This window comes from Lutjanus erythropterus, chromosome 13 (genome assembly GCF_056507025.1).
Source record: "Lutjanus erythropterus isolate fLutEry1 chromosome 13, fLutEry1.hap2, whole genome shotgun sequence".
NCBI lineage: Eukaryota > Metazoa > Chordata > Actinopteri > Lutjaniformes > Lutjanidae > Lutjanus > Lutjanus erythropterus.
The window spans coordinates 14,790,346-14,808,796 of record NC_139329.1 but is presented as its reverse complement, the minus strand read 5'-3'; the positions used below and the strand labels follow the sequence as shown (position 1 = coordinate 14,808,796).

Below are 18,451 nucleotides of genomic sequence, written 5' to 3'. Positions count from 1 at the left end.
AAAAAGCCTCTTTCCTTTCATTCTCGTTCGTCTCCATCTGTGTTTCCAGACATAATAACATCAGTGAGATGTGAGTGTGGCTGGAAACACCTTGACAGGGAGCAAGGAAGGTGATACAGTTATGTGAAGGGTGGGCTCCTTGAAGATAGGAAAGTCATTTTACATAAGAGCTCTCTCATGGTTGAGTAGATATGCACCCGGACATGTAAACACACATCATACATTCCTTTGTTTGACATGTGTACATCTCTAAATCCAGCACTGTGGTGAGGAGTGTTAGAAGTGCTGTCAAGGTTTAATGACTGCCTGTGCTTTGTTACTTTGACTCATTTTGAACATCCTGTTTCTGTGGCCAAAACTGAAGCACAGATTGAGAGAAATATGGGAAGGGCTTTTTAATGTGTGTGTGTGTGTGTGTGTGTGTGTGTGTGTGTGTGTGTGTGTGTGTGTGTGTGTGTGTGTGTGTGTGTGTGTGTGTGTGTGTCTTGAGGTCAGGTATTCATACAAAAGCCCGGGCAAGTTTGGAAACATCTGCATACTTTTAGCAGTTCCCTCGAAATGGAATTCTATGTTAACATCAGCGTGACAGTTTCAAAACAAACCATTACCCGCAACATTACATGCCCTTAAGAACTACAGAGGTATTAGATGTGGCCTGCTCTCTTGTCCTCAGGACAAAATCAGTCTGATTATTGTTCTTCACAGTGCAATAGACGGGTAATTTCCCGCATCTCTTGGTGAACAATAGGCTACGTCACAGTTAGAACATTATACACTCTAAATAGACTTGATTTGTTCCACCTCATTACTCCTGTTGTGTATCAGTCAGTGCATCATAAAACATTTTCTCCTTTATTAGCTGTGTGCAGGACTAAAGCTCGCATGCTTAATGTTTGTATGCATATATTGTAAATCATACTCTCTTTGATGTAAATGCTGCCTTAGGCATGTACAATCAAGCAACACAAGGAATGAATCTTGTGTTTCAGGGTGGCGGATTTGAAGGATCGTTTGCTCAAGGTGATTGAAGCCATGTATTGAGTTTTTGATTCACTGTTTACAGATAGTGCCCTCAAGTGGTAAAATTGGACTATTACATCAAGAATATCACAACAGACAGAGCAAATCTTCACAACTTTTTTTAATTAGGTAAAAGATAAGGTAGTATTTGAGTTATAAAAATTCAATATTTCAACCTGAGAAATAGAAATGTGAGGTATTAGTCACATACCCTTTAATTTTCATCCAGCTAACACAGCAATCAGATAAACAGCAGCTCAACTCAATAAGGTATTATCTCTTTGTAGGAAGTCATCCAATTAAACTGTTATTCATTTTAAGTACTTTGAGTTCACCGGATGTTGGCATGAGAATGTTTTCTATATCTTCTGGATCATTAAAAAAACAGCATATTCCAACACACCTAAAAGCATGGTGTGACTGAGGTTCAGAGCAAATAAAGGGAAGGTTTTGTCAGTTAAAATATGAATAAGTAGAAAAAGTTGATAAGAGTGTGAATAACTTAAAAAAAAGTGGGAATGGAAGGACGAATCAAAATACAGTGTACCTGACTTACTTCACTAATGGCTGAGAGCTAAATTGCATTGCTGGCTTCAATTTGTATGATGAATCGGGTTTCTGGCTTGAAGTATGGATGAGCAGATACAAGCTGAAAAAAGTATGAATAGCTGAAAACTCCAGAGGGGAGATGGGATGAGGGATGAGTGACAAAACAATTATGTAAACTCAGAGCTAAACTACTTGCTTCACCGTCTGTGGGAGTTTTTCTTTACTCTTTAGAGGGTCTACAGGAAAAGGGGTGTCACACAATGTACAGATTGTGAAGCCCCCTGAGGCAAATTGTGATGTGTGATTTTGGGCTATATAAATACAATTTGCTGGATTGATATTTTGATTGACTAATGACTAGGGGCTAAACTGCAGTGCTAGCCTTAATTTGTATGCACAAGCAGTTGAATGCATATGAATAATTAGAAAGAGTCTAAACTATTCAAAAAATTAAAAAAATGTAGCAATACAGGGGCTGTAAACTGCAAAAAAAAAAAGTGTTAAATATGTTGTTTTTAAACTGTATAAATTGATACATATTAACATATAAAAGTAACTTTTAATAACATCATACCAGGAATCCATAAGCCCTTCACCCAGGGCACTTTTTGGAGGTGGGCAGGGTAAGGGCAACAGAGGCACATCGCTCCTGGTGAACTGCTGGATGCTCTGGAGTGTCAGGTGTGCGCTTCCTGCAGCACCCTACTCTGCTAAAATCAGGTATATGTTCTGAATTGGTCAAGCAGTTTCGAAGCCTACGTGCACGGATCCCTGGTAACTTGTGATTACATGCGGCTGCTGGTGCTCTGGGAGGGGGTGAAGGGGATGGCGTGGAGTCTTGGAACAGGGACAGTCGAGCCATGTCAGGTAATAAGGCGTCTTGGTGATGCAGGTCTGAAAATGAAACAAAATCACTAGAAAAGGTTTCGTAGCTGCCATTACTGTCTGTAATGTATTGTTATATCATTTGTTATGCTGTTTTATTTTCAACATGGATGCAATTGTAGATAGATGATCATTCTATTTTTTAATGCTCGCAACACCAAGTTTGTTCATTCTGCAAGTATTCACCTGGGGAAGGAGACTGGAAAGCAGAATCTGGTGAGGCAGTATCTGGGTTGTCACCATGCTTATCCTCTCTACGTTCTTCATCACTGCTGTCGTTCCTTATGCCAATGAAGCATTCTTCATCCTCATCATCATCTTTATCATCATCTTCCCCATCTTCTTCAGCGCTATGCTGAATAGTCAGGACCTGTGGTGACCTCTCTGTCTCTATTGCCTGGAGACGCCTTAAAAAGACAATATTTAAAGATATTTAATTTAGTGTTTCCAACTTAAGAAAAAAGGGAGTGAGACGGGCAAGTAGTTAGTACCTGCTGTGCTGCTCCCTCCAAGCTCTAAGCTCAGCCAACACATCAGCCGATTCTCTAACATCAGGCTCCTCAAGGTCAAACGTGTGTTCTGGCACATGGATGGGCAGGTCACGGGGAGTGAAAGTAGACCTGGTAGGTGCTGTCTATGAGACGGAACAGAAGGTGAAAGAGCATGAGGGGTAGGAGAAGAAATATAACAGAAACAGAAACCTAAGAGTTTAGTACAATAATTATGAATCGATGGTAGAGTAGTGGTCAGACAGAGAGGGAGAACAGACAGAACAGGAGGGGAAGGTAAGAGGAAGACGGACGGAGAGTGATGGCAGCTGTGTGTAAATGCCAATATGATAGATAACATGGTTTTGTTAGTGAGTGCCCTGTCTGTCAGGTCATTCTGACACTGCTGCAGTGGCTCCTGCTAATAATTAGCTCCTTCTGTTTATGCTGACATGACATTAAAGAGGCGAGCTGGTAGTGTCAGGCAGCCATAATGGCCCTTCAAAGCTCATAAAGCTTGCTGTTCCCCCTCAGTTAAAACTAAATGCTGTACAGCATGCAAGAAAGATAGATTGGTGCGGATTCACTTAGTAACAGTTTAACAGAAATCTGTTTGTTCCAAGAACTTGATGTTTTTTTCACTGAATTGAAGAATGTTTTTTGTTGTTACCACCTACCTGCAACTTTTCTCGCCTTGATCGAATAGCCTGGACTGGGTTTCCACAGAAGAGGATCTTGCCAGCTCCTTCAACAGATAAAAGAGGGATTTCAGTGAAACTGTTCTAACATCAACAAGTCCTCTTGGTGGCACTGTGGAGTAAAGATTGCTGTTGACAGGTTCATCTGTACAGGATGATGCTAATGAGAAGGGAAGTGGAAACCAACAATGTCAGAGATATCCTTTAAAATGCTTCAGAGGTTTTATCCAAGTAATCATTATTTGCACAATTAAGAGAAACACTGGTGTATTTATTTTGCCCTTGCCCACTTACACAACAACTGTGGAGTACACTGTCACAGTTTATTGATAATCATATCTACCTGCACTTTATTACTTTGGAAAAATGTATTGTTTAGATTAACTGACTGTGACAGAAATCTCTTCACACTTCTGAGTAATTTGCTTATTGTTCTGACCAAACTTTATACCCACGAATCAAAATTCATTACCAAAATCACAAAGTTTTCAGAGATGATTACGTATATCAAACAATACTATCCTATTTTTTATCCTTTGTTTGACAGCTGGTCCCCCTGGTACGTCTGTGATTGTAGACTCAATTGTTATCTCATAGATCAGTAGTTTTGCCACAACAGATAAGTTTAAACAAAGCACTGACAACTTTACAACACGGGTGAAGTTAAGACAATGTGGTTGGATTTAAAAGATCTCACAGTGGAAAAATCAGTGGGAAAAACAGCTATCAGAGTGCCTAACCATGTGTCAGGGTGCTGGTTTCTGCCTCAACTATTGCAAGATCTGAGTCTGCAGAACCAGGTCTGGATCCAGCAGGGGAGAGAACTCCTGGCCTGGTGGCTGACATGGGTCTGGAGCCAGTGTGGGGTCTGGAGCCTGCTGCTGAGTAGGGCCAGACACAGGAGCGGCTGAAAGCGGGGCGTCTGGCTGAGGCGGGTCTGCTGTAAGGACATGCACTGTCTGCTGCCTCCTCTACAAAGACAAAAGTCAGTGGCCCATTAAATACAGAGCTGTAATTAACTGTCCGCATCCAGTGACTCAAAACAACATATACATACACACACCGCCTTCAGTGGCTGCCTGAGAGGAGTTGCAGTTTCTGAGGGAGTTACGGAGAATGGCCCAGTCTTCTCCCATGGTACTGCCGCAGCTAAGTCCGACCTCCTCCACCCTTAAATCGTCTAGGTAACGCAGCTGAGGGACCAACTCCCTCACTGCAGCCCGATAACTATAGTCTGCTGTCTGGGTAGACGGGAGGAAATACAGGAAAGAGTAGATTGGGTGTGATATTAGTTAGAGAGTGTGACTTAAATGTAGGCACAGTAGTGCACATAGTTAGTGCACACTCAACACTGGAAAATGAACTTGTCTGAAAAATGTGTTGAGATCGATGTATTGTGGGAATATGCAGAACTGTAACTTAGTAGATTCAGGTGTCTCAAGTCTGTGAACTGCCAAACTTAATATAAAACACCTTACAGTTCACACAGCAAAATGTATATAAACATTTTCACTGGTATTAATATTGACTCATATTCTGTCAATTCATTCCCTTTAAAGTGTGACTTTGCACATATTGTACCAACAAGCTGATCCGTTGTTTTGTGCAGATATAGTTATTTCTGTTTAATGTTGGCATGTCGCCTTTTGTGCACTAAAACCCACAAGTGCCTTACATAACAGTGTTTTTTAGGATTGAGTCCGTATGAAAAACATCACTGACGCAGTGTTTTCACTATAGGTGCTAGTGACAATGATGTAACAGCGGTTACCAGCCTTTTTCCTTAAGGGACCCCTGACTAAGTGATGTATTTTATGGATATTTCAAATTATTTTCTGTGCAAAGCAATAACAGCACAGAAAAACTGATAAGCTCTACAATTAACCCAAATAGTGAAAAACAATTTCTCCTCACAAGCGATTTAGAAGAATCTCGACCACAAAATTTCCTGTGAAGATGATGAGTTTTCCTTGTATTTTTAAGAACTTTTATACAGTCCTCTGTCTCTGTTATGTATATTTTTTTTAATTTTTAACAAATTCACTTGACCATTGTTCTGTTAGCTCTTTGGGTTGTTTTATCTGCATACGTTTCTAATGCAAAGACAAGGCTGTTTAGCAGAGTTACAGCTCTGTGAATATGGATTGTGTGTATAAGTCTTTTCCATGCCCTTGTGCTGTAAGGATTTTTAAGTTCATAACTTCAATAATAATCTAAACTTTAAAAATAACAATTTAATTAAATTTTCTTCACAGATTTGAATGAAATGCTGACATTAATCCTCCAGTATATTAAAAAATGTTTTAAAATCAAGAAGGCCTCATGACCCCCTATGAAGCTTTGGCAACCCCTAGTGGGGTCAGGATCCTATATGTTGTAGGGAAAGTGTCACATGACTCTCAAAAAAACAAAATATTTGTTAATATCAACCATATGAATACACTACTATTCCAAATATAAGACATTTCTAAATGTGTCAGTAGTTGTTAGCATCATATTAAGATAATACACTCAATTTTGACCATTCTGACACTTGAATGAATCTGTGGAACTTAACTTCTAAATAAGGAGGCAGAAGACATTAAGCTATGCAGGTTAATAACTAGTGCTATTAAAGTCTTTAATGGCCACTTTGCACTGAGGTCTGGTCTTTTATCAGCACACACAGAGAAAGACAGAAAGAGAGCGAGCAGTGAGAGCCCAGTGAATCACCGAGCTACTGAGCGATCAAATTAGAGCTCGGCACTCCTGCCCCTCACCAAACCATACAGATGCAATGAATGAAAGAGGGAGTGAAAGGCTGGCAGGGAGGAAACGAAAGAGAAAAGAGGAGGAGAATGAGGGCTGGGTGAGAGGAAGTGAGCGGATGTGTGTGTGTGTTGGCACGTTTGTGTGTGTGTGTGATGGGAAGAGAGAGCAAGAAGAGTGATAGTTTGGCAGGAGAGCAAACCCAAGAAGCCCTCAGTCACTACAAAGCACAGGCCTAATGCATATTCAACTCAGCATCTCCCCTCATTGCCCTAGTTTCCTAATTAATGCTCTGCTGGTGGGTGTAAATAAACACATTCACAGTGGCCCAAAAAACTCACAGCACACTGTGTTTCCAATCAGCAGACGGTGGAAATGCAGCTTCTACCCCGTTTATCCAGCGACGCTCAATATGACTGAATATGTGCATGGTGAGGTGCCTTATGCGCTGGCCATTTACATCCAAATAAAAACGTATTGGCCAGTTTTCAAAGAGATCAAATAGCACTGTAATGTAATAATAAAACATTATGTCTGTGCCCTGGTGTCTCCACAGAAGAGTGTGCCAGTTATGTGGCTGTTATGTTTGATTATTTTGATGCCTCCTGCTCTTCCTGTGTCCTCTCTGCTGTGTTGAGGACCCAGATACAGAGCGGTGAGATCACACAGATACTTTCATGTCTCAGCACATGCTAATTACATTTCGGTCATTATCTGACAAAGGGCTGAAAGCCTGCAAGCACAGGAGAGACAGCCAACTGATGATACCTACATCTGAACCACAGGTTGCATTTGCAACATCAACTGAATACGACACTTTCCTCACAGGAACTTCGCCCAGCTGCTTGCTCAACCAGCTGCACAAATCTGTACTTTTATATCATTTATTGCTTAATTTCTGTGACTCTTACCTTCACATCTCTTGGTATTGGCTACCTCAGGTGACAATGATCCATATTCTGCTGTTGTGCTTGCATGTTAATCTGCATAACAACATCAGCTAAAAATCTGTTATATATATTGCTTTTACTGTTGAGTATCCATTGTTAAAAATTGTATTTTACTTGCTGGTTTCATGGTGTGTATTATTATGTATTTTATTAACTCTGAAGCACTTTGTAATTGCTGTTTTTAGAAGGGCTATAACCCACAATTCAGGCTGATGATGATGGGTGACCAGACCTTTTCTGTTCTCTGGAACAACCTCCCAAACAAGATCAGACCAGCAAGTTCTCTAACCTCTTTTAAATCTCTTTTATAAACATACTTTATAAGCACAGTTTTACTGGGGTTTTGGTCTGATATTATTTGTGAAATCACAGTATTATTATTATTATTATTATTAGCATTATTATTATTACTATTAAATTGATAAAGCTTACTTATTAATGTATCAGTATCATCAATGCATTATCGGGGTTCAAGAAATAAAATTTAAGACCGTTTAAAACTTTTTTAAGACCATTATAAAGGCAATTCAATACCTATTTCACAACCATTACTGGTAAAAAGACAACAACAACAAAGGATAGGCAGGAAAATCACAATTAGTCACAGAATTACAACATTCAACTGAACATGACTACACAGCACTGTGTGTACGCAAGAGCAAGAGTGGTAATGGTTATTGGTTCCCTGTTGGTTTCATTTTCTAGCTGTTACAGCATGATCATGACAGATTTTTCCCCGAAACACATCTAAAAGCGAGACTGAAGTAAATTCAACTTTGTAACGAACATTAACTTCATAATCAATGTTTAAGGCTTGTCTAAATCATATTTAAGACATTTTAAGCCCTAAAACTGAGTTTATTGAATTTTGGGCAGTACAGGCAGATACATGACTTCTGTAGCTAATATTGGCTCTGCCTGATGTCTCTAATTCCACGACACTGCCTTTGGAAAAATGCTTATTTGACAAATATCCCTGTCTGCTGAATCACAAAGGACAAACACGGAGCCAGACAAGGACAGTCAGACAGATATGGTGAAGGAAAAGCCAGCTTTTAGAGTTCAACCTGATCTATGTGACCTTATTCAAGTACCATCTCTTTTCGCAGGAGGTGAAAAATGTATTATATTTAATTATTTATTGGTACAAACAACATGAACATTATCCTACCTGGCTGGCAGTGGGGTTTGGGCGGACACACACAGGGTTACCCTCTAGGGTGAGTGACTGGAGTTTGCCACACAACCCCAGATACTGAATCTGGACGAGGTCATCCACATCATTCCCTTCCAGATCTAACAGCTGTAAGTTCTCCAGCATGCCAACCTGACTCAGATCTGACACACTGTTGTAGGCCACATACAACTCCTGAAACAGAGAGAGGTCATAAATACAGCATTGTAGAGATTAGATTAAAACTGGTGATTAGACAAATTGAAAAACTAGTCGATAGAAAATTGGTTAAAGCTACTAAAAGGTGTTGGTTAAGAAACAGTCTCAATTTAATACTGATGCCTCTATATAACCTACACAAATAAAGACCATCAGAGAGAAGATCAGTTATTTCTATATAGTTGTTCTTAATACTTTCCACCGAGTTGGACTCTCCATGAAATCAGATGAAACGAACCTGTGTTTACATTTTTCCAGCCGAAGTTACAGTGAGTAGTATGTAAGACAGTTAAAAAAGAACGAGGACCTTTTTCTTTAGACAATTTTATTTTTGACATTCTATTTTGTGGCTATTATAGCGGAAACTTTTATCCACAGGGGGCTCCAAAGTCAACACCATATAAATAAACTCCTTATAGTAGCTTTAAATGCCAACAATCGAGAAATGCTGTTTATACATAAAAGATATATATATATATATATATATATATATATATATGTATATACATATATCATGTGAAAATGTGTCACCAGTTTAATGTAAGAAATGGAAATTATGTTAGAGACAGTTCATTCCTAAATCAAAAATACATTTTCTTCCTCTTGCTTGTTGTGCTATTTATCCATCTGATTCTGTTGGTGTGAACTGGTGACTTTTGGGGATATTGACATGTCTGCTTTCTCTCCAGTATAATGGAACTAGAAGGCACTCAGCTTGTGGTGCTCAAATTTAGAGATTGACTTGTGAGCCCAGGAAAGCATATCAGATATTATTTTTACTGAGTTTTTGAACTGTCTCTCGATAAAACAATCTGTAACCTATTAACTCTACCTTTAGGGAGGAGAAAGTACAAATGCCATCTAGGTCTTGTAGGGAGCAGCGAGACATCCCCAGCACCTGCAGGTGGGAGAGGGTGGTTCCCAGGTCTCTAAGGAAACAAAACAGCACAGATTTGATTTAGAGGCAGGGAGGGGAGTTACACAACACTGTGAATCACAGGAAAGGCTATCCAGTCCTTTGGCCACTGAAGCTAGAAACTCTTTTCTCTTCCCCAATATGCAGGCCTCTCCTCTGCCGCCCACTTGTCTCTGCAGTACACCCCTGCTCTGACCCTTCCAGCACAGCCTCAGTCAATATATCTATGACCCTGTAACACCCTCTCCACAACATCTCCCACAGCCCAGAGCAGGAAATGCTATCAGAAGCAGCGCACGTCCGGCCGGCTCTGCTCTGCTCCTCTCAGGGTGGAGCAGACAGCTCCATAGCTTTCTGTTTGTGCTCTCTTATCCCTCAGCAGCCTCTTCGGTTACAATTCTTCACCTGTCCTGCTCTGAGGACAATTTACAATGTGCGTGTGTGTCTCATACTGAGGGTTTATTGCTTTTCTTCTGTCCAACTTTGATGACACAGCTGTGGCCACAATCAAAATGGTAGGATAATCCAGGAGAAACTGTGCATATTTCCTGCCTTTTTTTCACTACCCAAGTGGACAAATCTGAAAGCTGATACGCCACAAAATCAAACCTCTCTGTGTCCTACTGTGAGACAGGTGGGTGGACCTGCTCTCCACATGCATCTATGACTGAGACTGTACGGAAGACCACATCTGTTGGTGTCTAGCTGACAAGCAGCAACATGTATCTTCCATACAAAAACCACTGTATTACAAGTCCCTGTTGGAAAACCTTGGCGGAGCAGAGCCTTACACCTGTACTGCAACCACACTACACTTTTTTCTTCATCAGGTGCACATCCCTGTGGCTTCTGACTTGCTACTCTTTTTGAAAGCACCGCCTGTCACCGTCTTTTTATGGATTCTAAGGCTTCTCACTACAAAGTGTCTTCTAGCACACATGTGATAAGTGTGAAGCATGACAGTAATCCCCATGGGTCCATCACAGCTACAGGTCAAATTACAGTTCTCTTTATGGAAAAAACAAGATCTGTTTACTTTGTTTCTAAACATAAGCTTATTATGAAATGTGTCACATGTTACAGGCATTATACAATTATGTTGTTGGTTTATTTATTTATACTTATACTTATACTTATATTTACTTAATATTATTGCTAATATTTATGGTCTTATTAACTTAATTTTTGTGTTATGTTTGTTAATGCCTGTGTTTTGTTCCTGAGGACAGCTTTGGATGCACAGATGCATAGGTGGGTCAAATTGACCTATTGGATTTATTTCCTTGTAATATCTTTGCAATGAAAACAAGGTTAACTTAAAAGTTTATGTTCATCATTAATGCCAACATTCATAGTGATTAGCGCCAATTTGGATGTCACTAATATTCTGAAAGTAATGTATAAGTGATGTTTTAGGTGATATTTAAATTATTTTGTTTTAAATTTATGTCAATCATTTCCAACATTCATATGTATTAGTGTCTATTTAGGTTGCCTTGTATACAAGTATACTAATATAGTGATGTTGATTTAATTATTATTTTGAGAAGCAGGGTATGGTTAAGAAACATCTGTGAATTATTTTCTATTTGTCAAATTGTTTGTTGTAATTTGTGTGATGTTCACCCCTTTTTCTTACTGAATGCCTGTACTAAAAAGCATTCTTGGTACTTGAGACTTTTTTTCTCTCATTCAGAGAACGTTTAAGACACATCCGTTGAGTTTGTTGATGTGGCAATATGTGTGAGGTTGTCCCACACTTCTGAGTAAAATTCCTGGACTAACACTGTGACAGGAAGTATATATCAGTCAGTTTTGTTTTTACACTGTATTTCATTTCTGGTTTCCGAATTTGCAGCTTCTTCAGAGTCTGTAGTATTCCATGAGGTAATGTCAACACAATATGAGTGTGATTGTGTGTGTTCTCAAAGGAACAGGTTGAAAAACCAGGAAGAAAACAAGAGGATGGTATTTGTGTTATGTAACTTTATGATTACCTTACTGACATAATCATGCTGTTGTTCAATCTGAGCTGCACCAGCCTTGGCAAGTAGGCACCTACAAGACAAGATCAGATTAACAAAGACAAGTCTCTCATTTTCATGTAACAGTGGGGTGATTATTTACTGGGTTTTAAACTACCCTCCAGGCTCAGATCCAAATTCACGTCATCAGGTGTTCAACCGCAATTAGCTAAACGGAAGAGCGCCTGCAATGGCAGGCTAGGCATGACTCACACGTGTTCTCTGTCATGCCTGCACTTGTTGTGAAATCTAGGATTTTCAGAAGACAAAGGTGGACATGAAGAAGATGTACCAGCACCATTATCAGTTCAGTCATCTTGCACTGAGATTAGCACAGTACAGAAAAGTGTACATGCGTCACAGCAATGTCTTTAAATTTCCCTCATCAAGTTCTGGTTTGTGGTCGTCTATGTGGACATTACAAGCATCATATGTTTAGGAATCATCATTGAACATGGTAAATCTGTCAGTTTTTTAAATATGAATTCAAATGTAATAGGAGTAACTGAGTGTGTGGCCATGTTTGCATAATGAACATGATATATGAACAATAAAACAAATACCATTAGCAACCAGTGAGCTCTAGTGAGCAATATGGTTTGAAATACAATCCCCAATTTAAAAAAAGTTGGGACACTGTGTGAAACATAAATAGAAACAGAATGCAATGATTTGCAAATCCTTTTTGACTTGTATTCAATTAAACACAGTACAAAGACAAGATATTTACTGTTTAAATTGATAAACTTTATTGTTTTAGTAAACAGACACTCATTCTGAATTTGATGCCTGCAACATGTTTCAAAAAAGCAGAGACTGGGCAACAACAGATAATTTGTTGAATACTCAAAAAACACCTGTTTGGAACAAATTGTTATCAGCCCAAAAGTTCAAAAGCCAGCATCTGTGATTGTATGAGGTTGTGTTAGTACCCATGACATGGGTAACATGTGCATACAGGTTTTGGAGGAACATCTGCTACCATCCTGATGACATTTTTTTCAGAGATGTCCCACTTATTTCAGCAAGATGACTAGACTGGCCTGTCTGCAGTCCACACCGGTCTCACACTGAAAATGTGGGGCGAATTATGAAGCACAAAGTATGACAACAGAGATCCTGGACAGTCGAGCCCATGATGTTGTATATCAAGCAATAATGGGAAAGAATTTCACTGTCAACACTTCAACAATAAGTGTCCTCACTTGCCAAACCCTTACTGAGTGTTAAAAAACAAGGTGAGGTATCACAGTGGTAAATGTGACCCTGACCCAACTTTTTTGGAACATGTTGCAGGCAGTGTTTGTTACAAAAAGCAAAAAAGTTCAGTTTAAACATTAAACAGCTTTTCTTTGTACTGTATTGCATTGAATGTAGTTTGAAAGGAATTTGCACATCATTGCAATTTGTTTTTATGTACATTTTATACAGCTTCGCATTTTTTTTGTAATTGGTTTATAGCACACCATGATTTACATGTGTAAATGCCTTAATGTACTATATATCTTACCAAAGTTACCCAGTGTGTTTTCTTGTGTGTTCACACAGATCTCCAGTGAGGTCACATGAGAGAGATCCCCAGTTCCACACAGTGATTCCTGTGGGGAATAGAAATTAACAGTCTGCCAGCTGACCTGTACTGGTATGCACAACTGCATTTTGTTTTTAAACAAACATAGTTTTATCAGTCCATATTTACCTTAGACATCCACCTATAACCCTGATGTAACAAATCATGTAAGGTCTGTGATGTGAATTCATTTCTGTCTGTCCACCTCACCCTGAAACAGCACCATGCACAGCCTGTGCTGCCTTTTCTTTGTTTAATTTAGTTTAGTTTGGTCATTTTTCAACTTACAACTCAAATACATAATGACAAATTCCCTTGTTACTATTCATCGAGAGTTCAGGCATAGGAGAGAGCAATAACAGAATTATTTCATCTTAATAATAATAAAGACAAAATGCATACAATAGGTGTCATTAGTATGAGTCAACTGATTATAGGCTCTGATATATACTGATAATATCAGAATCATTATTTTAAAAATCTGATTGCTGATAAAATAAACGAACTTTAGCTTAATCTATAATAATATATCATAATTGTTCATAATATTTTAATTATATAGTGTATTTACAGTTTAAATCTGCAAAGTAACTAACTAAATTGATCAAATAAATGTAGCCTAGTGTGTAAAAAGTACAATATTTGACCCCAAAATGTAGTGGAGAATAAAGTAGAAAATAAATAAATAATAAACTTTGACTCAGACTATTCATTTTTACTACAAATCTACATCCGTTCAATTAGCCGTTTATGCACGTAGACTACCCACATGAATCAGACACAGAGAAGGCAGAACAGGATGCATCAGTGCAATTAAAAGTGGCTGTATGCTTAGGCACTTTGTGCAAACCCACCAGCTTCTCTTGAGAGAGGAAAAGTTCCACCGCTGTGTCTGAGTCTTCACAGGGTTTGGTGGCAGGAGTTGGGTTCATGTGGCCTGATCCACTCAGCTCAGTCACCAGAACCCGTGGTGTACCAGGCCGTCGGACCTCTTGAGCCACAGACCCATTGCAGCAACTCATCTTTCACAGCTACCTGCAAGACCAACATGAGAGCGTCCGAACAACACTGGTTTATTGGCTTTCTAACAAAGAGAAAATGCTAAACTGCAATCTATCTTATTTAAGTAGCGTTAAATTCGCTGGCTAGGAAGCTAGCGTTAGTTAACTATTACTGTATGGGTAATGTTTACATTTTGATGCAAATCAATCAACATCGCAGTCTAATCTAATTGAACGACATGTTGAACTTTATATATCAATGTTATATAGACGTTTTCTTCACAATATATTTACCTGTCGTAGAAAACAGCACACTAAAAACATGTATGCATAGCTACATGTATACCGACTGAAAGCACTTTGCTTACATTCAAAAGTTTGCTTGACAACCGCATACGACTTCCTGGAAACGGCACTGAGAGTCCCCTGTCTCCCTGGGATATGTAGTCCACGTTGCTCTGCCGTACAGCTCTAAAGACGGACACTGAGCTAATAGTTATCATATATTGCTACTATTATCAGAAGTTAAACCTATGTGTTTGTTACTATACGTACAGTATAATCGCCAACGTCGGTCTAGTGCTGCCTTCAAATGCTCATTGTAAGCTCTGACTTTGGAATTGTGAAATTATAAACTCATGTGGCCTTAATTATAATAATGTAAAAAGATGAATACAGAGGCGGCAGTGATCTCTGATGATCGTACAGACCACGATACATTGCTGTAGATTAAACTAGGTGGCACTGTACGAATAATTAGTAACAAGAACGCTGTAAAATGTATTGTAACTTACTGGCAGTAATTATCTGGTAAGTTACTGCAAATACATCTCACAGTATGATTACTGTAGATCTAATTGCAGCACCACAGTACTGTAATTGTTATTACAGTAATAATCAGCATGCTGTATTGTTTAACACTAATTCAACTACTGTAAAAGGCATCACTGTATTAATTTTAACACTACAAATTACTAACTGTAGAATAATTATATCCTGGAAAATGAAGACACTTTTTAATCACAACAATTTGATTTATTTTTTCAATTCACTGAACTTTTAAGTACTTAAATACATTTTTAGAAACATTCAAAAGAAACATTTTAAAGCATTTAAGTTTGGCCATTTCACATTAATCAGAATTCAAATTTATGCTGAATGTTCTCTGAATGAGTATGTGTCTGCTTGTGAGTCATAAACCTGTGCTTACTCTGTTTATGGCTGCTCAAAATAGTATTTTTTCAGAGTTTTCCAGTGGTGGAGATGTTTGAGCATGCAAACTTGGTGTTTTTCTTTCTCACTAAAGTTTTTTTGAACTAATTATTTCTGCCTCTGCTCTGTGAGCACCACACTGACCTGACTCCCACACCCATGTTGCCATGCATCACCACCCAAGCCTATAGCTGTTACTTTGTTGACCAAAACATGGTGGTAGGTGGCAGAAATATTCATCTAGCACGGCCCCTCAACACACACTATGGAATTTGTTGATTCAATTAACTACATTTACCATCAATACTGACTGGATAAACACATGAAAAGTACAAAAGTTACCTTTCAAAGGAAGGAGTGGTTAATCTTCCTGATCTTTTGATTCAAAATAAAAAAATTAAAACAGCACATTGTGGAAAATTGTTACATGAGATGTTTTAATGCATTTTTTACAATCAGCATTTTAAAAATCATTCACTAATTGCTTGCAATTAAAATGTTCAGTTAAAGGAGAAATCTGTCAAATGTTTACTGTACTAAAGCATAATATGACCATTATGTTGATATGATATGATTCACATTAATAAGAGTTAAAATTAATGCTGAATATTCTCTGAATGAGTTAGTGTCTGTTGATGAGTCAGAAGAAATAATGAATAATCTTGTAGAAGATGTAGATAGAGTTATGAACACCTGATCAATTTACAGTGGAGGACTCGTCCTCACTTGTTATTGTCAGTTGACCATGTTGTGCTCGTCCTCCTGCGGTGTTTCACTTTTGGGATTTCAACCTATTTAATAAACTATCTATGTTGCCAGCTCGCTATTTGGACTACAGTACTCATTTTTACATGTCCAAGTCCAACTTATTGCTCCTTTACAAATGAAAATGAATAAAAACCCTGGAATGGAATTTAAACTAAAACTGTGGAACGAGTTGACTTCCTGGGCTGAAAAAATCCTCTCTGTTGACCGGAGGCTTCTTCCCTGCAGTGGAAGGATAAGAGGAATTAGTTACTAAATATTCAGGCATGTATAGTAATACATATCATGTATAGACAGGCATACAGGGTGCACCTGCATTCAGGGGGAAAAACAGCTTTGGTAGCTGGTCAAAAGATTATAGTCAACAGATGTAATCAACGTAAATTTAGCTTGGTAATTATCGCATCACCTGAAAAAAAAACCCTGCACAAAAAAAGCATGCATTCCTACATACAGTATGAACTGTAGTTCACAGACAGCTGAGTGAGAGAAGCTCACTCACACTTTGAGAAGATCCAACCCACAGAAAGTTTCAAAGTGAGAGATTCACTGTAACCATAAAAACTCACTACAACTGACCTCCCTCTGCTGCAGCGAGCCTGTCCTCCTGCTCATGTCCAGAAGGGAACCCTTGATTTGCTAAACTATTGATAGATCACTGCTAAAGGGACGGTTCACCCAAAAATTAAAATTCTGTCATTATCTACTCAACCTCATACTGATTGAGAGTCAGGTTTATTTTGATAGTCCACAAAAGACTTGTCACTTCCATTGTTGTGGACTAAAAAACTAAACCCGGCCATCACTCTGCATGAGGATGTCTACATAATGACTAAATTTTAATTTTTGGGTGAACTATCCCTCTAAGGTTTGAGATTTTTCATGGGTCCGGGGTTCCCCTCTAGACATCACCATTAAAATTGACCTTTGTTCGAAAAAAACGAAAGCCGCAATATCACTCAGCACAAGTCCACCATTGATGTGAAAGTGATGTGTCTTATCTTTTGAGGGTCTGTGGCAACCTGACCTGCCTCAGCACTTTGTCCTCAGGCCTCACGGTTGCTAGCAAGAGAAAAAACGAGACACACAGAGATAGCCATGCTAAGTATTAACTATGTAACTGCTCTTCAAGCCGTAGTTGTTATGGAGGAGACCAAGGCCTTGTCCTTGGTAATTTAGTATGAAGTGTTTATCTGTCACAATTTCACAGTTATATAACAGATGTTAGGTGTTTTATGCTGATTCTGACTACTGACCATTGCTGTCAAATGAGATGCAAATTAAGATAAATAAATAAATTAATGGATAAATAAAGTTTGACAGGTATTATACACAAAAAATAAATTAAAATGGATTTGATATTTTCAACAAGAAGAAAAGTACATAGCTACTTGCAGGGCACAAAATTAGCACCAGCCACCTGCCAAATGCTGGTTAAAAAATGGCTGGTAGATCTGCTTTACTCACCAGCCAAAACAAACTCAATTGTAATCTGACTGGCCATTCACCAGCCATTTGGCCAGAGGACAAAAAGCCTTTCAAACAACAATTAGGTGATAATGACACTTTAATTTAAAAAAAAAAAAAATGTTTTTAACAATTAATATATGATATTTTCTCATTAAATACAAAAAGAACAGGGGCGCAAAGCCATGAAATTCAATGAAATAACAATAAGAACAAAAACTACAACAAAGGTGAAATAGAAAAAACAGACAAACAAAATAGTGAGTAATAAGAATGCAGGCACATCATCTGTGTTGGCTGATAAGGGATTTAAAATGAAATATAAATGAAATATAATTTTTGCTGATATGACATGCTGATGAGATGATGCTGTAATTAGACCAATGTCCATAGTCATGTTAATTATGTGTTAATTCCTCTACAGAACAGACTTGAAGTTCACTGCAAACAAGTGGGGAAAAATATGCATATACCAGCATCAGCAATCAGCCAAAATGAGTTGGGAAATATTGGCATATCAACAAAAAGCCAATATCATGCATCCCTCATGAGTAATAGTAATAGCAATGATTACACAAACAAAGGTGACACTGATGGGACTTAAAGTTTAATTAAAACATAAAATATGATTTTTTTAAGTGGTCAGAAAAAATTACATAGTTTGGTGGATGGTTAGTTTTCTCAGGTGGGTGGGGCTGTATGGGGGAATTTTAAATCATGACTATAGCATTTTTTAAATCCTGGGTAGTGCTGGTGCTATACCCT

At 38.4% G+C, this 18,451-nt stretch overlaps 1 protein-coding gene across 1 annotated transcript; it reads right to left on the bottom strand.

Annotated features, from left to right (window-relative positions):
* Positions 1–2,033: 2,033 nt before the first annotated feature.
* Positions 2,034–14,263, bottom strand: lrrc56 (leucine rich repeat containing 56). Its single transcript, XM_084734059.1, has 11 exons — positions 14,096–14,263; positions 13,182–13,269; positions 11,645–11,705; positions 9,564–9,660; positions 8,510–8,707; positions 4,704–4,881; positions 4,381–4,611; positions 3,620–3,687; positions 2,946–3,088; positions 2,641–2,861; positions 2,034–2,463 (listed from the first exon to the last, which is right to left on the bottom strand). The coding sequence occupies exons 1-11, from the start codon at positions 14,261–14,263 to the stop codon at positions 2,162–2,164; spliced, it is 1,755 nt and encodes a 584-aa protein (XP_084590185.1). The 3' UTR covers positions 2,034–2,161.
* Positions 14,264–18,451: the final 4,188 nt, after the last annotated feature.

Bases quoted from the DNA above. Each gene is read 5' to 3' on its own strand.
- lrrc56 (XM_084734059.1), bottom strand. From the start codon at position 14,263: ATGAGTTGCTGCAATGGGTCTGTGGCTCAAGAGGTCCGACGGCCTGGT. The intron at 13,270-14,095 runs GTGGGTTTGCAC...TATTCCCCACAG, and splicing joins TCCTCTCTCAAGAGAAGCTG to GAATCACTGTGTGGAACTGG. The intron at 3,688-4,380 runs GTTAGGCACTCT...TATCTGTTGAAG, and splicing joins AACCAGCACCCTGACACATG to GAGCTGGCAAGATCCTCTTC.